Consider the following 23,843-nt stretch of genomic DNA (forward strand, 5'->3'; position numbering starts at 1 on the left):
GGTCTTGACCAGACCTGCTCTGCTTCCCCATAGCAAATGTAGGATCCCTCAGAGAGTAGCTATCCTAAGCCTCATCAGTAGTCACCAATATGGGCGACTCCTTCACACACACACACACACACACACACACACACACACACACACACACACACATACACACACACACACACACACACCTTAAGGATGTGACAGTGTCAAGTGTTGTTGAAGTTATAGGGCAACTGTACTTACTCATATCCATTATTATTTGAAAGGGTAATCGGTACGTTTTAGAAAACAGTTTGCCAGGCATCACCTAGTGAAGCAGAGCAAGCATACTTCTTCATATTCAGCATTGCCATGCCTATGCTGGAAACTAAAGATTTTCTTAGATAAATACCCTCAGACGTGGGCAAAGCTGTTTGCAATTTCAAAACCAGGTATCCATGGATAATCAAATGCACAGTTAAAAATAAGATAAAGTCCTACAGTAGAATACTTCTCATCAATAAAGGTGGGTGACCTTCACTGGGTGACCTGCAGCTGTATACTACAATATTTGTGTCCCATTGAGTAAAATCAGCAATCAGACCCATAGAAAGATGGGCACATTTATTAAAAGGCTGATGACAGGGAAAAAATGTTTAGGGACATATACCACATGATAACATTAAGAGATTTAAAAACAAAACCTAGGAGAGTGTTTACCATTGATGGAGATGGGAAGGAAGAGAAACTCGGCATCCGGGGGCTTAGAGGAATGTGTTCATCAGGGTGGCGGTTGTATCACAGTAGCTGTAGACAGGGGCTCACTGTGTAGCCCTGGCTGGCCTTGTACTCAGTATGTGGGCCAGACCGGCCTCCCAATTCACAGAACTCTACCTGCCTCTGCCTCCTGAGTGCTGGGATTAATGATATGAACCACCACACCTGGCTCTTACTATTATTTTCTGAGGATACATTTAGTCTTTTATCTATACTTCATGGCAGGACTTTAAATAAATAACCATGTAAGCTAATATGTCAGGAGACATGTGCTCTCCCTTCTCCTTAAAAGACTGGTTCCCAAGTTCACCATTAATGCTTGACCTTCCTGTCTCTTCCCTCTGTCTAGAGTGTTTGTATGACAGAATAGCACAGGAAACGGTGGATGAAACTGAAATTGCACAGAGACTCTCCAAAGTCAACAAGTACATCTGTGAGAAAATCATGGATATCAACAAATCTTGTAAAAATGAAGAACGAAGGGAAGCAAAATACAATTTGCAATAAACTTTGGATTTTTTTTTCGTAAAGCCTTTGCATTTTCCTTGTGTGGCGTGTGCATTTCGGGCGACGGTGCCATCCAAGTGGACCACACCAGGCATGGCCGTGTCTGGGCAGGGGTTCTTCAGGGCACTGAAGTCAGTGTCTTATTCTGAACTTGGACTTTCTACTTCAAAGAAGGAAGATGGATTTGCTGAGACTCAGCAGAGCCTCATGCCACCACCAGTGTTATTATGGGATGGGAAAAGCACTTTTCACAGGGCTGTACAGCATCAGAGTAGCCTGTTGGGACCCAATATGAACTGTTATTTTTACCATTAGAGGACTTCTCTCTCTGCTCCTCTATTTTGTTCTATAATAAAATTCCATTAATTCTTGATGTAGACAGTTGTTCTCATTTTTCCTATATATAATATTAAATGTGTGGTTGAGCGAACTAGTGTTGCATGTGGCCCTCAAAGCCCTCTCTATGGAGAAACCTTAAGGGTGAACGAGAGAGGGCCCATAAGGTTTCTGTGACACCTCTGAGGGGCAATCTCAAATCACCTCATGCTCTCTAACTTCCAAGGAGGAACCTTGGACCACTCCACTTTCTGAGGGTGATCTGTGATTAGCATCTGGAAGAATTAGCTCCCCTGATCATTCAAGCCTCTCTTTGTAAAGAAACGGGTACTGGGGGGACTAATAATGTTGCAAGCCGTGGTGCAGGGCTTCATCCAGGAAATGGGCTACATCGGTGGCTGTCAGTTTCTTTATTCAGATGATCTTTTGCGTTACATAATCATTGATCTGCTTTGTATGGTTGCTGGATCTTCACAGAGTCCAGTACATGTTTTGGCAAACCACTTTGCATCTTCCTGTGCACTTTGCCTTTTCTTTATGCAATGCCAATAAAGTACGTGTGGCATTTTGGAAAGGGCAAAGGCTTTGGACAAATGCTTCCAGGGTCTAAACCTGGCTCTCCTGCTTGCTTTGGCATTAACATAACCTCCTGTGCTTCTGTTTTCTGTCCCATAAAAGGAGAATACCTACCTCACAGAGTTGCTATAAGGATTAGAGATAAAATATATAACATATTCAATAAATGTCAGCAATTGTTACTGTCATTTTCTATTTTGGACTCTTAGACACTGGTGGAAGACTTTGATCTGTAACTCTTTAACCCTTAATTTGATGATCTGTATACAAAAGCTCAAGGTTGAATACGTGGGGGTGCCACTCTGAGACCCTATATTTCAGTAAATCCAATAATCCTTTGTAAGGTAATAATGAATTTAATAATCCTTTGTGAACCAGTGTGCGCTCACCATAGGATATATCGATATGAATTTTCTTCTGTAGTGTTTTCCCCCGCTCTCTGTAAAGTAGCTGTGTGATCTTAATGCAAATACACAACTTTCCAGAGTCTTATCAGTAGAGTGAGAAAATCAGGCAATGTGGAAGAAAAACAGTAGCTGCTTACACAGCAGGACTTGTCTACTTGCTTAACATGGCCTGATTCATTTCCTGAGGTAAGGAGAGTTTGTGGTTGGTGTTCAGCAAGTTCTTGTTAAGATACCTTTCCTTTTCAGCTGGGCATGGTGGCCCACCACACCTGTCATCCCAATACTCCGGAGGTGAGGCAGGAAGATCAGGAGTTCAAGACTAGCTTTGGCTACATAGTGAGTGTCTTAGCATTGCTATTGCTGTAATAACACACCATGACCAAAACTGACTTGAGGAGGAAAGGGTTTCTTTCAGCCTGTATGTCCTGATCACAGTCCATCATGAAGGGAAGTCAGGGCAGGAACCACAGAAGGGTGTTGACTACTACTGGCTTGCTCCCCACAGTTTGCTCACTCTATTTTCTTATATAGTCCTGGAATACTTGCCCAGGGGTGGCTCCACCCACAGTGAGCTGGGCCCTCCTACATAAATCACCAATCACAAAAATGTCCCACAGGCTTGCCTAAGGGCAATCTGATGGAAGCATTTTTCTTAATCAAGAACCTCTCTTCTAGACTTGATACCCTATGAGCATATACAGGGGGAGGAAATCCCCCTCAGGAACAGTCATAGGGGAGGGGAATAAGGGGAAAATGGGAGGAAGGGAAGAATGGGAGGATACAAGGGATGGGTTAACCATTGAGATGTAACAAGAATAAATTAATAAAAAATTAAAAAAAAAAAAAGAACCTCTCTTCTCAGATGACTCTAGCTTGTGTCTATTTGCCCAAACAAGAGCCAGCACAGTGAGTTTGTGGCCAGCTTGGGCTACATGAGACACTGTCTGTCTCAAAACACAACAAAATAAAAGATAGGTTCACTTTTCCAGCATTAGGCAGTTGGGGCCTTTGTGAAACAAAATGCCTGAGAAACTAAAGCGTCTATCACTGTTGACCTCATCCCTTTTCTCTCTAATCATGAGGACACCCAGAGGCTCCTGGCATCCCTGGAAGACTAATTCAATGCACAACTGCTTCCCGGGTGCCTGGTGATTCAGGGAGGGAAACTGCATAACCGCAGAAAAAATGCATGGTGGGTATGAGAGCACTTTGTAACTTAGGATGCACATGCTGGGCACAACAGGACTGAGAGAGACTGGGTGGGGCCTGGCTCCCGTCCTTGTGTTACTACTCTGTGCATGTTATTTGACTGCTAATAATGATCCTAATTCAGATGTGTGTGGAAGGGAACCCAGATACTACCTGGAAGGGGATTCCGGAAATCATTTCTCCCACCTACTGTTCCCCATAGACTGTTTGAAATGCTTAATCTCCAGCTGTTAGTGCCATTGGGGAAGGTTCTGGAAATGTCAAAAGATGGTGCCTAAATAGTAGAGGGTGGTCATTGGAGGCAAGCTTTTGAAGCTTATGTCCAGCCCCTAATTCCTACTGGGTGCCCGACTTCCTGATCCGCCATGTGGATAGTGTCCAACACATGCTCCCGCCATAATCTAAGCCCCTCTCTCATGCCTTCCCCACTACAGTGAACAGAAATCATCTGCGACCATGAACCCAAACTGAGTCCTTCATCCCTTGTCATAGGTTTTTTTTTTGTCTTGTTTTGTTTTGTTTTGTTTTTTGTCAACTTGACACAAACTTAGACATCCTGGGAAGAAGGACCCTCAATTGAGCAATTGCTTCTCACTATCGAACCTATTGTCATGCCAGTGGGTCATTTTCTTGATTACTGATTGTTGTGGGAGGGCCCAGCCTACTGTGGGCGTGCTATCTTTGGGTGAATGACCTTGGGCAGATGACCTTGGGCTGTGTAAGAAATATAGCTGAATGTGAATCTGGAAGGGGGCCAATAAGCAACATTCCTCCATGGTCTCTGCTTCAGTTTTTTTCATGCAGCCTTGAGTTCCTACTTTGGCATCCCTTAATGATGGACTACCTGTAAGTCGAGTAAGTTCTTTCCTACACAAATTACTTTTAGAAAGAATGTTGTAGCTCAGCAACAAAAGCCTAACTATGACATCCCCTAAATTGATTCTGACAAGTATTTTGGCCATAGTGATGAGAAAGAACTAATAGTCTCCCTCCCCCCTTCCCTCTTCTCTCTCTCTCTCTCTCTCTCTCTCTCTCTCTCTCTCTCTCTCTCTCTCTCTCTCTCTCTCTCTCTCTCTCTCTCTCATCTCTCTCCTCTCTCTCTCTCTTTCTCTCTCTCTCTCTCTCTCTCACACACACACACACACACACACACATACACACACACACACACACACACACACACGAGAGAGGCGGGGTGGGGGGAGGGAGAGATCCTCCTTAGCATATAAGACAGAGAGAAGTGGCTGATGTTTTCCAGAGCAAGGCTGAGGGGAGCCAGAGGTTTCAAAGCGCTATTTAGACTCTTAGCCTCATTGAGATGGTTTTGAGTCTCTGGGATGTGCCTGATACCTTAAACACTTGAAATGAATGAAATGGGCTCAGAAAAAGTTGAGTAATGTCTTGCCTAAGGAGCTAGAGCTGGCAACAAATCCTTTCTAGGGAAAGGTGTGAGTGGGATGGGGGAGAGGGAGCCAGGAGCCCAAGGGCTAGCTGGCCCGAAGTAGGTGTCAGAACAGCAGAAACAAGAGAGACCTTGCCTTAAAACCAAAACAAGGCCAAAAGAGAGACCCACCCCTCCATGTTCTCTTTTCCTCAATAGGTAGGTATGTACGTAGATACATAGATAGAAGATAGATAGATAGATAGATAGATAGATAGATAGATAGATAGATAGAAATGTTGTCTTCCCTGAAAGATAAGTGGACTGTTACAGTGGCTCTGAATCTAGCCATGTAATCTCAGAGTATATGTAGGAGTAGCCAAGCCTCAGTTACCCATAGTAATCATTCTCATTAATTCAAGTCATTAGGAGATATTGGAGATAATTACATCATAATAATTTATCTCATTTAAAATTTATCTCATTTAAACATCTACATAAAGCTTGAAAGTTTTCTGTGTAGCAGAAAATCTTCATAATGTGCAGTGGTACTTAAAATACAGGTTTTGAAGAACCTGATTCAGTAAGCCTGAGACAAACAAAATAAAATGAGTATTTTAACACAAGCAACATTTTTGAAAAGTACCAGTTTCTTAGAACTCATTAGGTATGCACACCAATGAAGGAGTAAGAGTATTTTCTAGGTAAATAGAAACCTCCACTGGTCCTTAAAATTACCTGAAGATATTTGCAATGGAGTCTATGTTTCTTCTCCACTAACTGGGATCTTCCCTAGAACCTTGTTTAGAGCTATTGGTCACACTCCCAGAATTCTGTTTGATTGGGTTTAATACAGAGGGTAGCATTCTGTCTAGAAACTAGTGGTCTATCCCTAGCTTTTTGTTTTCTTCTTCTTGTTCTTCTTGTTCTTCTTCTTGTTCTTCTTGTTCTTCTTCTTCTTCTTCTTCTTCTTCTTCTTCTTCTTCTTCTTCTTCTTCTTCTTCTCTTCTTCTTCTTCTTCTTCTTCTTCTTCTGCTGCTGCTGCTTTTCTCTTGCAGGGGCCAGGGGCAGTTCTAGGCAGGGTTTTTCTGTGTCTCTCTGGCTGTCCTGAAACTCATGCTGTAGACCAGGCATTCGCAAACTCACAGAGATCCACCTGCCTCTGCCTCCCAAGTGCTGGGACTAATGGCATGTGCCACTACTGCCCCAATCTCTCCTTAGCTTTCACACTTGGATTCCTCTGATTCTTGTGGTGGGCCAATGTGTCTTGTTGGGCAAGATGGCAATACTGAGCTGCCAGAACCAGAGTCAATCTTTAGAAATCCTGGCCACAATTTCCTTCATCAAGTGAAACAAGAGGTTGGAACTCAAGTTTATTTCTGGCCCAAGGAATGTGTGACGAAGACCATTTCTCTCCTGCCCCAGTTTGTTTCTTGGATGCGTTTCTAGACTGTAAAATTTTTAATTATAAAGAAATAGCGGGGCTGGTGACACATGCCTGTAATCACAGCACTCAGGGAGGCAGAGGCAGGTGGATCTCCGTGAGCTCAAGGCCAGCCTGGTCTACAGAAAGAGTCCAAGACAGCCAAGGCTACAGAGAGAAACCCTGTCTCAAAAAGATAATAATAATAATAATAATAATAATAATAATAATAATAATAATAATAATAAACAACTTTATATAATTTTTTTGCAAAGTAGGGAAAACATTTCAAACAACACTGCTGGAAATACTATGATGAGGATTTTGTCCAAGCATGTATGCTACACACAGGACCAGGTTTGCACTTATCCCTGCACATTTAACATGGTCGTTTCCATGTTGCTCCCTGGCGTTCATAACTACCAACTCTAACATCCACAAAGTGGACAGACATAAAGCTGCAGCTGAGTAAACCGTCCGGTTGGTTGCTTAAATCCTTACAGTATGGTTAACCTCCAGATATTCCAGGCCTTGAAGAGCTTCACTGCATGTTCCACCCAGCCCAGCATTACAGCGAACTTGAGTCAGGTGGTAGCTGCATCAAGTCCAATTCTCAGCTCTACAGCTTACTACAATGCTCAAAACCAGGCATCTTCTCTTAGCATCGGTTTCTTGACTATAATGTAGAGTAAATAGTGTCTAGTTCCTGGGCTCTTAGGAAGCCTGTGGAGCTAACTGAAGAGCGGCAGGCAGCAAGAGTGAATAAATGGCCATCAGTGCTAATGCTGAGATTCCTCTCCTCTCCTGCCCTCCTACTACTCCTGTTCATTCTTGTACCTGAGCATGCCCCTCTCCTGTCTCGTGCCTACTGCCCTCTTGTGCTGAGATCTTAGCTTTTATATCCTCCGTCACCTCCCTGGAAATCCTGTGCAAACCCTGCATTTGTTGCGGTGCAGGCTGACTCACTGCACACTTCTGGCTTCATCCACCTACCTCAGCCCCCCAGCCCCTGCCTCCCGGCCCATTTATAGCTCCTTGGAATTTTAGATGATTTATAAGTAAAACTTGATGGAAACGTTTGTATTAATGTTCCCTTTACACTTTCTCTTGTTTTCTTAGTGTGGTTTCTCCTCAGCCAAAAGGAATGTCAGTTGCATTATTCTTTATGCTCGTAATGGGTGTAACCACTTTTAAAATTATTTTCTCAACTTAGTTGGCAAAAAATTGTGTTTTATTATATTTTCTTGTTGTTGAGACTGAAGAATTTTATTTCTTCTTTATAAAAACAAAATTTTCTTTAAAACCCATGATCATTTCTAGTAGAATGTATTTCCTTGTTTCCTCATTTTCCTGTGAACCAGCTCCTTTACTGTGGGCATAAAAATGTGTGCTTTGGCATCTACAAACAGACACAGCAACAGACTTTTCTAATCTTTAATTTTGGAGAGATTGACCAGTGCCTGCCAGGAAGCTTTACAAGGTCATGGAACCTATAGGTCAAAGATGATCTTACAGATGTCCCTAGCTGTCCTCTAATCCGTAACACTATTTAACCTTTTTTTAAAACCTACTTTATTTAGGGTTCTTAAATATTTCAACCTCGTATCTAACCCACCATCCAGAGGAAGGGAAGAAAGAATGTTAATAGGAAAAAGGGGTTGTGGACCTGTTCAGACGTAGCTCCTTTGGCCAATTCCACTCTGAGTTGTCAGGATACCAGCAGTCCAATCCAACAGCTAACACCAAACAGCCACACAAACCCATAGTGGTGGCACAATCCAGAAGAACCAGCAAGGCTCTGCCAAATCAGCACAATCCAGTGGAAGTGGCCAGAATCAGCCAGAGTACCACAGGAAATCCTCTGGAATGTTTCTCTCTGCAAAGCAGAGACCAATGAAGACCAGCGAAGACCAGCAAAGTGTTGCATGGTGTAAAAATGCCAAAAGCCTTGTACCACTGTCTGTGGTTCTTTTTTATACTCTTTCCCACCACCACACACCCTCTCACATGTCTACTTCCTGCAAAACATCACATGCCCTCTCACAAGACATCTTCCAAAAAAACATCACGTGCCCTCTCACAGGACAGCTTTCATTAAAACACCACATGACACAACTGAGTCTTCAAAGAAACCAGAAACTTCCACTTCACCACCCCTGGTTTAACAGCTATATTTCAGCCCAACAGTTCATGTGATGAGTCCATCACTGAAATATTTCTCAGCTGAGCTAAACTTACTTCCCTTCATAGTCATGAATTCTGCTTCTCCTGATGGTTCTTTGCAGCATTGAATATGACGTCATTGTTCTGTCGTACTTCACCAGCCAGGCCACAGTTCAAATGCTGTTCTACCTTGTTTCACTGAATCATGAGAATGGGGACCCTGGGTTTAGATAGTCCTGTGTTTCATCACTGACTCTAGTATGTATGTCACATTGAACATGTTCTTAACCTATCTTAGCTTCATATTGCACTTTGCTTCCTGTAGTTGGGAGAAAATTCTGACCAAAACCAACTTGGGAAAGAGGCAGTCTGTAACGGCAGAAAGGCAAGGCAGGGGCTCAAGGTAGGAACCCAGAATTAGGAGCTGAAACAGAGACCATGGAGGAGTGCGGCTTGCTGGCTCAATATCCATGCCTTGCTCTGCTTGATTTTTTATATAACCCAGAACCACCTTCCCAGACATGGCTCAGCCCACATTGGGCTGGGCCCTTCCACATCAATAATTAATCAAGCAAATGCCCTACCCATCTGCAGACAGGTCAATCTGATGTAGGCATTTTTCTCATTGAGGTTTCCTCTGGTCAGATAATCATAGCTTGGGTCAAATTGACAAAAATCTAACCGAAGCACTTCACTTTTCTCTTTTGGAAACAGGCATATCTACCTCACAGGATCATGTCAACGAAATTTTGAGGAAAGCTCTTACTTTTGCATTATCTTGGTACATTAGAAGTCAAGCACTGTGGCTGCTCTTTCAGGCCATATGTCCAAAGACAGGACTCGGGGATGGGTGCTGAGATCTAGGTAGCACCTGATCCACAGGGTGTCACCGTTTACTCTGGGACTTTGAAGCAACATCTTTAGCAATAAAATTGTCTTATACTGGGCGAGACAGAGAACTTACAGAATAAGGGCTGAGAATGTGTTGGGTGACAACACCCCCCAATCCTCTTCCCTGGTTTGGGCCACAATCCTCCTCACTGTACTTGTATATTTTCTACAGGGAACGGTGTGAGTTTTGAAGCCAGAGCAATTCCCAACACATATAGTCTTGATTGCACTATGTATTTACTCTTAGAGGAAACTGAATATGTTTCCTTCAAGTCTCCTAACCCTGTCTCGGTGTCCCTCATGCTGTCAGTACAGTAACTGCATGGGGCTCCTCTTGTACCAGCCCTACCGTACCAGCCTTGGTAAATGTGGAGGCTTTCTGCTCCCTTATTCTGGCCTCTTTTATTGTAACAGCTCTTCAGTCCCACTCCAACCCCGGTCATATGGATTTTTGAAATATAGTTCTTAAATGAAATGCAGGACTTTGCTTTCATCCCCGTCACATTTCATTTTGTTTGTTGGTGGCAGCCCAACATTCCAGCTGGTTGAGATCTTCTTTTCCAGTTTTGTTTAAGTTACAAAAGAAAACCCCAAAGAGAAATAAAACCAAAAAAGAAAACCCAGCCATAATCCCAAGAACCAAGCCCATGTGCTCAGTCACCCTTGCTCCTCGTGATGCCTCTTACCTTTGACATGTGCAAGCACCCCCAGCCCTGAGCATGCCCATGCTGTAGCCTGCTTCGCATGGCTATCATCTTCGTGCCCCTTCCTGGCACTGGGCCAAGATTACTTTCTTAACTTTTCATTGTATGATGTGTGTTCTCTGGTTCCTTGCTATTGGAAATGCTGAATTTTTTCTTTGTAAGAATAAATTCCAAGGAATAAAATAATTGGGATAAAAGAGAAGAGCACCTTTAAATTCCTTCCCATGTGTCATTGTGTTGTTTCCCAAAGGACTCCGCCATATTTTAAGCAGAGAAGGAATGCATGTGCCACTTTCCAACAGTATTGCCTGTATTTGGAATATTCAGAGTTTGGCAAATTAGCTTTCTACGTAGACATACTGTTTCAACTTCTTCTTTTTGTGGGTTGTCAATGTATGCACTCGGAGAGTTGAAGACTGTTTTTGGAATTTTGTTTTATGATACAGCTTTCCTCCAAGCTTTAAGATGCATAATGTAACCTTTTGTATCTTCACCAAGTTATTCATCATAATTTAAAGTTAGTGTCGTCCTCCACTAGAGATGCCTGTAGTTGTACTCACAAACATTCTTTGAACTGAATTATTTTATAAGTTCTAAAATTGTTTTTAAATTATTTTTAAGTAAGTGTATGTTGGGGAGAGGTATGTGCCCATGGGTGCTGTGCCTGTGAAAGCCAAAGATGTTGGATCCCCCAAGATTCTTTTAGATAAAATGAATGTTAGTACACAACCTTATAACCCTTATAATGCCATTGTTAGGAAAACAAAATGAAGATGGACACTAGGAAGCTCCTGGAAGAGGGCTGACTCTCTCTCTCTCTCTCTCTCTCTCTCTCTCTCTCTCTGTGTGTGTGTGTGTGTGTGTGTGTGTGTGTGTGTGTGTGTGTGTGTTGGGGGAGAGAAGGTGCAGCCAGAAGGCTCTCCTTTCTCTGACCCTCTCCTCTCATCAGACACCATGTTATCTTGGGAGTCTGCTCTAGCTCTGGGGCTCTGAACAACTGATGCCAATTTCCTGACTTGGGTTTCCTCCTCTGTGGACAACCCAAATCACTCCTTCTTACCAGATTCACTAAATACCTAGTGAAAAGCCTCACTTAAAGTAAGACCTCAGGTACCTGTGAGGTGTGGTGTCTCAGGTACTCCATAGTATGCAAATGGCCTCACCACACATGTATATCCCACAAACAAACACTCGTTCATATCCAATGGAGTATCTGTCTTCACTCTGCCTCTTCCATCAGTGCCTTAACCCAGAACTTTCTGGCAAGATGCTTGGTTATGCTTGTTGATAGAAACTGTTTCTTTCATCTGTGTCCTCTGATCTTGCAACCATGAGATCTTCCAAGGGTGGACTTTCTCAGCCTGCAGTGAAGGCCCCTCTCCCCACACTGTTCCAGCCTCAAACATCCATCTCTCTTACTGGACTCCAAAGCCGTTTAAAGTGGGGTACCATGTATTTGTATCCAGGTTCCCTGGTCTTACAGACCCTGCTGAAGGGGAGCTCTCCCTAGAGACAAGCCTGTAAGAAACCAGGTACTGTCTGCTGAGAGCATGTAAGGCCTTGAGGGTCAGCAAAGCCCTTCATGGGGAGAGAGTACCACAGTTCCATGCTGGTCTTGTTCTCATAGGTTGAAGTTTGACCGACCACATTAGGACAAGAAATAAGGAAAAGATTGAACTGGTAACTTTGAGGACTCTGACACCCATCCCCCCTTGCTTATGTGTAACTCGGAACTCCAGCACTCAGCACCTCTGAGACCTTCAGCGGGTTACTTCTTTGATTTGGACCTCAGTGCTCCCTTCTATAAAAGGCCTTTCCTGGGCCACTTCTTAGATGCATAGAGCAGCTGGATGGAAGAGAACTGGCCATGGCCTTTCCTTCTGAGCTTTTTAGTGGCACTTTTGCCAGGTCAATCTGCCCTCTGGAGCCGAGATTTGCCTGCCACATGAAGTGGATTTCTTAGCTTTAGGTGAAAGAATAAAATGTCCACAGTTTAGGAATGTTGCCTGAAGCACTGTGCACACAGGGCGGGCAGGTGGGTGTTCATCAATTACACTTCTCTCAGTGGAATGACAGGAGTAGGAAACACCAAGCACTTAGCTTGGAGCAGCACATGCTACCTGTGTGGGACTTGGAACTCCTGGCTTTCTTTCTACGAACCTCAGTTATAACACACATGACTGCTCCAGCCTTCAAAGGCTGATGTGTCCCTGACCACATTTGAGGAGCCTGTGGGGGTCCTCCACCTCCTACTAGGGAGCAGATTCAAGCCTCTGGTCTGGATCAAGAAAAGAGTCACCACTGAGAGGACCTCAGCCGGAGGAGGAAACTGAAGTTCTTTTTTCCAATGAGCCTTTTAAGTTATTTTCATTTTGCTGACTTGCACTTTTCTGAGTTAAGGAGCTTTGGGAGATGGTTCTAGGCCATTTAAGCAGAAAGCCTCATTGGCTGCAATTTATGGGAAAGGAAGAGATTTAACTCTGTGTGGCCCAGCCTGTGGCTCCCTCGCCATTTCCAAGAGACAGGCAGGGGGCTTTGCAATGTTTACACCCTTCAGAGAGCTTAGCCCTCTTGCTGGCTAGTCTATGTCGACTTGACACAAGCCAGAGTTGTCTAAAAGGAGGGAGCCTCAATAGAGAAAATGCTTCCATAAGATCTGGCTCTAAGGCATTTTTAAAATTTGTGATTGATAGGGAAGACCCAGTCCCTTGTGGGTGGTGCCATCTGTAGGCTGGTGGTCCTGGGTTCTATAAGAAAGCAGGCTGAGCAAGTAATGGGGACAAGCCAGTAAGAAGCTTTCCCTCTGTGGCCTCTGCATCAGCTCCTGCCTCCAGTTTCCTGCCCTGTGTGAGTTCCTGTCCAGGCTTTCTTCAATGGCAGGCTACAGTGTAGAAGTATAAGCCAAGTAAACCCTTTCTTCTCCCAAGTTGCTTTGGTCATGGTGTTTCATCATAGTAATAATGACCCTAACTACATCATCCCAGGACCAAGTAGACCCAAGCTTTCCAGAGTTAGAAAAACAAAACAAAAAAATAGAATGATTAGTTTTGGTGGACTGGGCTACCTAGGTTTTAAATTATACTTCTGAGGTGCCTGACTGCCTGCCAGCCATCCCTTCCATTTTTTCCTTCCCTTCTTTCTCTTTCATTGTCTTTTGTGAGAAGTGTGGTTCTGTGTTTTCCAGAAGGCCCCAGATCTGTCTGTCTGCGGGTAGAAAAGGATAAAGTAAGAGGTCCAGACTGGGCTGAAACAAGGCCCGTGTCACACCATCTCTGGTCCAGCCACGGGTGTGGGAAACAATTTTCTCCGCAATAAGCTTCCTACCCACCCCGCCCTCCCAGCTGCCAGTACCAAAGCAAGTGGCAGCGGAGAACTCAGGGGTCTAAAACCAAACCAGACAGTAATGGGAGCCTGGCCTGTCTTGGGTGCGTTGGGGGTCTGAAACCCAGTCAAGCACCTTGCTCCTGAAGATGGGCAGTGGTGTGGAAGATGATGGCCGTGGTCCGAGCTGACTCAATCGTGAACAGCAGAAGCAGCAGCCAAGATGATCCAACAGTGGCTGCACTGGTCCTGCGGTGACTGCCAGGCTGGCAGTTGAATCAGGGGGTCCAGCAATGAATTCTTCCAGGAGAAAGGGAGTCCTTCTTTCTCCCCAGTGTTACAGCTCTCAATAAATAGCTAGTCTCCGATGTCCTCTAGTGAATTAGATGGTGCTTGCCACTTTAGTTCATGTGAAGCAGGGATTTATAAACCTTGGGCAGTGCGGAGGGGTTTTGAAGATGAATGCATCTGATTGGCTGAGCCTTAGGACATTAACAATGCTCTATTTACGTGGGGAAGATAACAGGTGACAAGCTCCTGTGACTGACCACCTGTAGCCACCTGAGTGTTGTGTCAGTGCTCCTGAGGCATTCACAGAAACAGGAGAGAGCTTTGTCCCACACCTTCCATTCTCATGATGAGATTTAAATCTCAAGTTTGAGGCTTCCAGGATTTGAATACCCTCCATCTTGGCAGTTCCGTGCCAGGTTCTCTGGAGGCACTGTCCATGAGCCCACAAGAAAAGCAGCCAATAGGAGCATGCCAATGCCTTCTCTGTACCCTTTGCTCAGCACAGCCTCAGGGACTCATTCATCTAGCTAGCTCCTCGTGTTTCTTAGGGTCCACAGCTTGTTTGATTGTAATGGTTGTGTTTTGGTGTACCATTATTGTCTGTTTGTACTGATGAAGGTACAGTAGCCCAGAGAAGTGGGGACACTTTCCTTCCTGTCTCAGGGTCAGACAGATAATAAACAAGAGAGTGAAGATGCAAATCCAAGTCCTTCTGAGGCCAGGTTCACTGTTTCTTCATCATAGTCTTGTTCATCTAGCACCCGGCTGTGTACGAGTCAGCTGTACATCAGAACCTGATCTGCACAACAAAGTCAGAGAAGTGTTGCCCTTCCCCTGACTAGACTCTGACCATGCCACACCCATCTTGACTCCTCCTTTCCTTATGGAGCAAAGAAGGATGACAAAGAGTAGAAGCCAGTGTGTACACACACACACACAAAGGCACACTCATGCGCACTGTCTTTCTGTCTCTTCTCTGTGTCTCTCTCCTTCTCTCTCTCTCTCTCTCTCTCTCTCTCTATCTCTCTCTCTCTCTGTCTGTCTCTCTCTCTCTCTCTCTCTCTCTCTCTCTCTCACACACACACACACACACACACACATACACACACACACAATCTCTGTCTCTGTCTCTCACACAAATACATACACGCACACTGAATTTCTTTATCATGTGAAATGCCAGCCAACAGAAATGGACCAGAGCTGTATGTGTGTCTCCTATAAATCATAAAAATAATCTCAAAATTATGCTGTCTAGTAAAAATAGTAAACAGAAGAGTAATCTTAGAGTTTGAGACTGTATGTAAAATGTTAAAACTTCTGAAACATCCTAGGCATTTTTTGAACCAGGGTCTCACTATGAAGCGCTGGCTGTCATGGAACTCATTATGTAGACTACGCTAGCCTCAAACTCACAGAGATCTGCCTGCCTCCACCTCCCAAGTGCTGGGATTAAAAGCATATGCAACTATGCCTGAATAATCTCAAAATCACACTGTTAAGTAAAAGTAGTAAATGGAATGAACCATAGAGCTCGAGACTATATGTAAAATGTTAAAACTGTTAAGACACCCTAGACATTTTTACTGAACGTTGCCTAGGTGTGATCAGAGTATAAAAACTCCAACAGGGAAGACACCAGTTTCGGGACACTCCTTAATGGATGGAAAAGAGAAGACAGCCAAAGAGGCTCTCTAATGTTTCAGCAAATGTACACAAAGTGAAGAGAAGAAACAACTTGATTCACTCTACTGGGAAAGCAAAGTGCAATGTTTGCTGTATGGTGCTGCACTGCACACACCTACCCCTCTGTGTAACTGAAGTGCAAAGCAGACCTAGAGCTCAGTAGGGGGGTGGAGGGGGTCGCTACTCCCTCCTCACTCAAGGGCTCTAGGGAGGATTAGATCACAGGTCAAAGGCGTTTGTCAACTGTGAAATACCCAAGGACTATAAACAGTTGCGATTCCCTTCTGTGCTTTTCCCTTTGTGACTCAGACTGTGGCACCTCCAGGAGCAGAGACAGCTCCTAATTCATCTCCTGACCCTAGCCTGAGCTCTGGAGCTATAACTGGCTCTGAGTCAAAGCCCTAGGGTGCAAGAATCGCCCTCTGCACCTTCCCTCTCACCTCCCAGCACCAGGCTGAAAGGGCTCATTGGCTTGAGCAGGAACTATTTCTCTCAGGGGTGGACTCATATTATCAGATGCTTAGGAGAGAGTGGTTGGAAGGCTGGTCCTCAGCCCAGGGCACAAAGAATGCTATAGGGAGCCTAGCCGCCTTCCCTGACTTTCCCCTCTGGCTCATGAGCTAGCGATGCCCCTGAGCTGGGTTTTCTCACCCGGATGGTTGGGACCAAGTGCAAATGCAACATGAGTGACTTAAAATGCTAAAGGACCTCTCTGAAGTGAGTCCTTCCGTGCCTGTGTCTGAGTCTCCCATAGCCCGATAGAAAGTCGCCTTCACTCCCAATTTGAAGATGGAGATCTAGTGAAGTACCACTGAGCAGAGCCAGGAGCAAATCCTATCGTGCTGATCTGGTGGCCTGAGCTGTCTCCATGGACTTCAAAGGCAAAGCAGCACCCAGAAACCATGTTGGCAACAGGACGCATTTGTTCCTCATCTTGCAAGCCAGCTGCGTTAGGCGCTTCCTTTGTATTTTGAATGTGTAGTCTCTAATTAGACGTCGCTTTAATTGCAAGATTTCCATATACCCGATGACTGCTGTGTGCCCCGTCTGGGGATAGACATGTCCATCAAGAGAGAAGCAAATTGTGGCTGTTGCCTTGGCCCTGTCATCCCGTTGGCTTGCTCTTCCATAGGTTCTCTGGGGATTTTTCTTAGCCTTCCCCTGATAAGTGCTTTGGGGCCCACATTTTAATCAAAAGTGTACCTGCCTCTAGGATGAAAAAATAAAAATCAGAGTATGGACTCAGCTTAAAAGTGATTAAATTTAATAACCAAAAGATCAGAAAAAGGCTGCTTTGCAGCACATAATTTCACCAGATATTCCTGCTGTCACATGGCCATATTCTATATGCTGTATGGGGACACTTTATTAAAAATGCCATTTATTTTAACAGAAGCAATAAGGAAAACACACACCTTCCCCTTCTTTCTCCCCACTGTGTTGAAGGCATTTGTGGTTATTAAATTACTCTTGACTAGAGGAATGCCTGTCTCCAAATTTACTCTGAAGCATTTCAATAAAATGATCTCAAATGTTTATTCACTCAGCAAATACTCACCCAAAGCCATTCTGGGCCCAGTGCCTAGCCAGCACTGGATAATGAGGGATAGCAGACAGAGCTCCTTCCTGCCTCCCATTAGCTCCCAGAGCACAGGACAGGGCAGGCAACAGAGGCAGAGCCTAGGGCCTGACCTCTATCTCCTCAAGGAGCCAGTGGATGGATGCATGAATGGATGGCACGCATCCATGCATGCATGCGGGGATGGGTAGATACAACAAGGTTAGCACACACTAGTATCTCAAGGTTGGGTTGCACTTTCATGGAGCCCAAGGAGGTATAAGAGAAGGATTAATAGCTCTCTTAGCATGTCCTGAGGAGCGCTACTAACCAATTGCTGAGCTATATTCCCCTAGGTCGATGATAGACACTGATGTTCCAAGCAAAGAGAAGAGGGAAGGGGAGGGCCCAGGGCAGTGCAACTATCCTAGTGATGTCCACAAGCAATCACCACTCTCATATCTTGTTTTACCTCAGCTCTCCAGCTAAAACATAAGAAAAAAACAATTGCTCCAGAGCAGTGTGGGAGGATGCCCATCAGAGGTTCAAAGGTGAGATAAAGGATAGCTTACTGACAAGAAACCCTGAAAGAAGTCTCGTGTGGAGGCAGGATCACCTGAAAGGCCAGACTGCAGGGGTGAACCAAGTTAGGGCTGTAGTGACCATCTTAGGAGCTGGATTTGGCCTTGAGATGTTAGCAGGGACTAATGGGGTCTTGAACATGGAGGCCCATGGTTAGAAGGGAATGCCACTGTGGTGGAACTACGGAGAGGGAAGAGAGGGTGAGGCTGCAGTGAGGAAAAGCAGGATGCTAGTGAGAGAAATCGGGAGGTGGGGCCAAGCCGAGGCCATTTTCTGACTAGAGGAGAGGCAAAAAGAAGCTCCCTCCGCTGATTCCAGTTTTACAGAGTGAGTATACAGGATATTGTTGGCGAGAAGGGTACTGGGGATCTTTGCCTGGGACACTGTAGAGGGCTGTGCAGCAGGACTTGTGCTCTAGCACTGTTGCCTGGACATGACTTTCGTTATTTAAAGCAGCGTCCAGATGTAGGTCTCATGTTCACAGCATCAGAAATGGAGCTGGCGGGGTGCGCTTTTAAAATAAGGCAAGTAAGAGTGGGGGGGGGGTGTCCCAGCATCTGCCATCTTGCTGCTGATGCCAAGGTGTCTAGCTCCCACCTCCAGTCCTTTAAAGACAGGCCTGTGATAATGGGAAAGGCATCCGATTTCAGTTCTGAGTAAACAGACCAGAATCCCACACCATCAGGAGTGGGACCTTAGTTTGCCTCCTGCCTGTTGGCTCAGCTGTGATCCCGGCATGGTGATGACATCTGCCTTGCTGTGCTGAGCCGAGCAGCCAGTTGTTGAGGGACCCGAGCAAGCTCAGGGCAATGAAAAGGCTGCTCGGAGCCCAGAAAAGACCCCGTGTTCACTGCTGCCCAGCGTAAGGTCTTACAGCCCATTCTTCTGCACCCCCTTGACATGGTTGAGGCTCCTACCTCTACGAAGTCCTCTAATGTTCTCTTGATCCTGCTCACGTGCAGACCACCAGGGCTTGGTCTCTGGAAAATTATTGTCTTCGCAGAACTCAGGTGCCTCTCATCCTGGGTCCCTTAGGCTCCAGCCTTTCCTAAGCAGAGCCTGGGGCTAGTCTGCTGACACCAGGATCCTTCTAACCCTCCACCACCCTGGCTGCTGTCCAGAACATCCTAACATTGTTCCGTGATCCTCCTGTTTGCAACATGGCTGTCTCTGGGAATGGCTTGCCTTCCCCCTCAGTACCCTTACATGTATCCCCACTGTGGGAAACACCCTGCCAGGACACCCTGGGTCCAAGGCTGACCCAAGTGTGCTCTCTCTCTCTGGGGTCTTGTGGATCTATTATTGCTCACTTTAGTGAATTCTATTTGTGTTTTTTGTTTGTTTATTTGTTTGTTTGTTTTGTTGGAGACAGGATCTTACCATGTTGCCCTAACTGGCCTGGAACTCACAGAGAGCTGCCTGCCTCTGGTTTCCGAGTGTTGGATAAAAGTCGTGCGCCACCACACTCACCTTTCTGTTTGGTTTTGCAAACCTGCCAGACCAGGACAAGAACTTCTGAAGGGCAGTCTACCTTGTTCATTTGGGTCCTGGGCCCAGCACAGAACCAGGAACAAAGGCATCAATGGGAATCAGTTGTCAGCTGCAGCTTCCTAGTCACAGGGCCCTGCACGTGAAGCTGTGCCAGCAGATTCCAATGAGGCCAGGGAGATGAGGCAGGACTGACTTCCCTTCGGGGCTTCCAGGGTGCTGCCACCTCCCCTGGGGCTGCTGTCTTGGTGCCTCTCTTGTGTGCTCCCATTTTAACCCCATTCATGGGGGCCACAGCCACGTAATTGGATCGAGCAGACACTGACAAGGTCAATTTGACAATTTCATTAATCTTTTATTAAACACGAGCCCTGAGCTCCAGCCAAGCTTGTCTGTGAGCTGTCCCCAGAACGTGCCTGGCATATTCCTGTCTCGTATGCTTCCGCTGGGCCAGACGTGACTGTCCTGGTGCTGTCAGCTGTGACAGAGTGCTTCCTGGGTGCTGGACCCCGATGCAGAGAAAATCTTTCGGTCTCTCAGGGCCACCTGGCGTGTGATTAGTGTGCCACACGGTCACCATCAAGATGACGGTGGTGTGGTAGTGGGGGTGATATTGATAAAGTCATAGCAACCTTGACAATTAGAAATAAAACCTTTTCCTCTGCTAGGAATAAGACTGAGCCTAAGCAAAGGGACTCTAAGGTTTCTTTGCTTGGAGGGTGATGAAGAGCAGCTAACAGTGTTTCTAGCCGTTAGAACAGACCAAACAGTTTCAGAGGCAACAATGGAGTGACAAATGGCATGCCCGGCACATGGTACTTACACAGGTTGTTAGAAGTGGAGGCACAGGGAGGGAAGGGAAGACGGGAGGGATCTGGAACGAAAGCTGGTGTAAGCTGAAGCCACCACGAGAGAACCTGGAGGAAGGTAATAGGTGCCCTTCGTGTTTGAGAGGAGGGCCTTGAACTAGACGGGAGCTCTCAGGATTCAAAGAGAGAACAAGGAGAGAGAACAAGGAGAGAGGAGAGCACCAAGAGGAGGTGCCTAGGTGGAGGCCATGGTGAGTGTGGCAGGGAAAGAGAGAGAGAGGAAGATGAGGGTGGAAAACAAAGTGGAACCACAGCTCAAGAGCCTTGGGAACATGGGAGGGTATTTGGTCAGGTACAGGAAGCATTGTTTGCAAGCACTGCTGGATACATTGTAGAGGACTGCACAGGGCTGGGCTGTTTCAGGCATTCTGGCAACAGCAGAAAAGGACTCTTGAGAAACTGGGAGGGTGAGAGGTAGGAGCAGGGAGACGGAGGAGAGGTTGGGGAAAGGGACACAGAGGGCCCATATGATTTCAGGCAAGGGGATTTGGAGCTGAGCAGGGAGGAGGGGGTGAGTTCCATACCAGGCCCAGAGAACACAGTGAATATCAGTGCTTCCCAAGCCCAGTTCCCAGTGGCAGCACCTGTTAGGATCAACCTACTCACGGGCTGCAAGAAGCTTTTAGTTAGTGGGGACAAGTAGGGTGTCAAATGAGACCCTTACTGACACAGCCATGCCTAGGGCTTATTACCAGGGCTATAAGCAGACATGCTGCCTTTAACACCATAGCTTGATCGCTCCCCTGGTAAGGCAAAGAGCCCATGGACCCATGGACTCACAACATAGGAATTGACAGAGTCACCCCCAAGGGCCTAAGAATCCATCCAAGGCCATGTCCAGCTTTCTACAATGTAATTCAAGCCTAAGCTCCTCCGGAGACCTCAGCTCCCCTACTTTGATGATGCCTGTTCTCCCCTGGACATGTTCTTCCCCAGGAGTTGACTATACAGACCAAAGGCTAGGCACCAACCAGTCAGATCCAGAGATGTGGAGATGGGTCACCCATGGTGGAGCCCTGAAGGACCTCTAGGTAGAGGTGAGCTGTGACGGCAGTCAGGGATACTGGGTGTAGAGCATGTCCCAAAGAGGAGAGATGGAAAACTCGGAGAGGCTGTTTGGAAAGCCTCCACTGAGGGGTGACCTCTGTGCTCAGCATGAGAATATGTACAAGGTCTTTATAGGCAGGGTAAGGGTGGTGAAATTTGGATGACTCTTAATGACCAACCTTGTGCTGTCACCTTCTTGTTTTTCTTCTTGTTTTCTTCTTGTTGTTCTTCTTGTTCTTGTTCTTCTTCTATTATTATTATTTGATTACTATTGTATGATTATGTAAAATTTGTCATGAGAATTGGGAGGAACTACCTTACTCATGTTTGGATCTACCTGGGGCAGAGCCTAGGGAAGGGTTCTCCAGATTCCCTGCCTCCATGTTGAAAGGGGGGGCAGAGGAGGGAGAATGGACAGAAGCATAGGGGTTCAAGGCTGAAACCCAATCTCATTAGTCTCTTTACTTATGGAAACCACCCCTCCCCCAGGCTCACTGCTGCCTCAGGACACACTCCAGCCTCTGCTATCAGCTCTTCTCTGTGTAGCTGGCAGCTGTTCACCTGCCAGCCTCCTCCCTCATGCTCACCCTCCTCCCCTTTAAGTGCCATCTGCACCTTCTGCTCCTGCACTTCCGCAGATAGTTTCCCCCTCAGGCCTTGTTAGTATGGCTTTCATCCAGGGGTGGCCCCTTGGTGGCACTGTGAGCTATGGTACCTAGTCTTCTCTGGAGGAATATAGGTGTTTAGAGCCAGGTGTAGGACTGCTGGGCCTCTGGGTGTTCCTCAGTCTCTTCCCCTTGACATGAAGCAGTCCACTGCCCCGTCTGCATCCAGGCAGGTAGGCCCCTTTTCTTCAGTCCCTCTGATACTTACATGGCTCATTTTGAGGAGATAAAGGTGCAGCCTCCCAGCCAGCCGAACCCTGGGAACCCGAACCATGGCCTTCCTACTGAGGTCGCACTGGGGAGTTATTTCATTGCAGTGCCTCTCCTTCTTCCTCCTTATATCAGGCTTACTGATGGGGACTGCTTTCTTGCAGGAATTAACTTGGTTGTCATGTGAAGGTCTCAGAAGAATGCCTGGTAGAGAGCAAGTGTTCATTGCGGGGATAATCACTACTATTGCCTTTTAATTTGAAAATAATAAAGTACAAGCTAGAAGTTCTCAGGAGGCTAAATAAAGAAAAAACATACCCCTCTCGATTACTGAAAGGGTGCTTCTCAATTGTTCTTCTCTTCACTTGGCTCTGTTGAGCATCTATTGTGAACACACACTCATGCACAGACACACACAATCCAGAGGTCCCTCTTCTAGGCTTGCTTTACTCACTTATTAGCATATGCAAATGTCTTTGAAAACCCCTAGTATCTTTATCTGGCTTTGCAGTCACATTGCCTGGAATCCTGTAGAAGTGGGAAAGGAGGAAAGCAGAAGTCAGGCCGGCTTTGGGTAGCAGCTGTTGCTAACTCCAAAGAGTCAATTACAGCAGAACAGTTGTCACCACAAAGGAGAAGGGCAACCATATATGAACTCCTTGCTGTAGTTAAGAGGTTCATTTAAAGTCACTGGGCTAGAATTGTCTTTTCCAAATGTGCACATTAATGGATTTAGAGATGAGATTTGGGGGAGGTATTGGGATTGAGTGGGGCCATGGGGCCTCATAATGGCACAGAGTCTTCCAAAAGGAGGAGAGATCTGAGCCAGTGCATGCCTTCATCTTCCCATGGGATGCAATCTGCCATATTTCAGAGAAGTGGAAAGGCCCTTGCCAGCCACCTGATACTATAGTCTCGGACTTTCCAGCCTCTGCAAAGTGTGAGCCAAAGGATATCATTTCTTTATGCATTGCTCCTCCCAGGAGTTTGGTGTCATGACACAAAGTACACTGAGACACCTCTCATTTTAGTGACAGTGCTTGAAGCCAGAGAAGGGCACGGGTTCCCTGAAGTCACTAGGCAGTCAGCTAGGGGAGAGTTGAGCACAGCCAGACCTTTGCCTTTGTTCTCAGGTGACATGTGCTGCCCTCCCCTTCTTCCCTCCCACAGTCCTTTTGGCCTTGAGGCATACAACCTGGCTGGGGAAAGCCTTTTGCCCTTGTACCGCCTTGATCTGCGGTTCCAGATGTGTCTCAGGTAGGAGGCAGAGAGGTGCAGAGGGACATGGCCAATGGGGAAAAGGTACTAGGACCAGGGGAACTTGCTTCCTTTGTTGCTGCTGGTGGTTTTTGCCTCTTAGAAGCTACAGAATTTTGCCTTGGTTGGAAGCTTTGCTCCTTCATCACCCGCCACCTATCCCACCGTACCCCCATACACTGAAGCACACATACTTTCCTGCAAAAAGGGGGGTAAGCTAGACCATGGTCCAGTGGATTCCACTGTGTGTCATTGCTAACATACTAAAGTATTTCCTTTTTTAGAAAAGAAGCCTTTCTGCACCCTCCCCACAAGTTCTCTGCCATCTTCTCTGCACCCTCGGTTCTTTGTATGTGCACTGTCCCCGGTCCTTTTTTCCTTGCCTCAGAATCATAGGGCTCTTCCTGATCCATCCACTCCTCTCACCCACAGAGATCAACCCCTCTGAGCACCTCAGGCAACTGGTCCTCCAGGCCCAGCTCCAATGCTCGTATAGTCCTGTCCCCTGTATGTTAGCATCCTACCCCA

The 23,843-nt window shown here is 46.1% G+C and overlaps 2 protein-coding genes across 2 annotated transcripts in view; both read left to right on the forward strand.

Moving 5' to 3' along the window:
- The window catches only part of Bend5 (BEN domain containing 5), a 46,229-nt gene extending 44,610 nt beyond the window's left edge, over positions 1–1,619 (forward strand). The window contains exon 6 of the mRNA XM_051171889.1: positions 1,094–1,619. Coding sequence (XP_051027846.1) covers positions 1,094–1,251 — 158 coding nt within the window. The 3' untranslated portion in view covers positions 1,252–1,619. The remainder of the gene's footprint in view (positions 1–1,093) is intronic.
- Positions 1–23,843, forward strand: part of Agbl4 (AGBL carboxypeptidase 4) — a 1,177,749-nt gene that overhangs the window by 989,246 nt on the left and 164,660 nt on the right. The window lies entirely within an intron of this gene.

The sequence above is a fragment of the Acomys russatus genome, chromosome 29 (assembly GCF_903995435.1).
Source record: "Acomys russatus chromosome 29, mAcoRus1.1, whole genome shotgun sequence".
Lineage (NCBI taxonomy): Eukaryota > Metazoa > Chordata > Mammalia > Rodentia > Muridae > Acomys > Acomys russatus.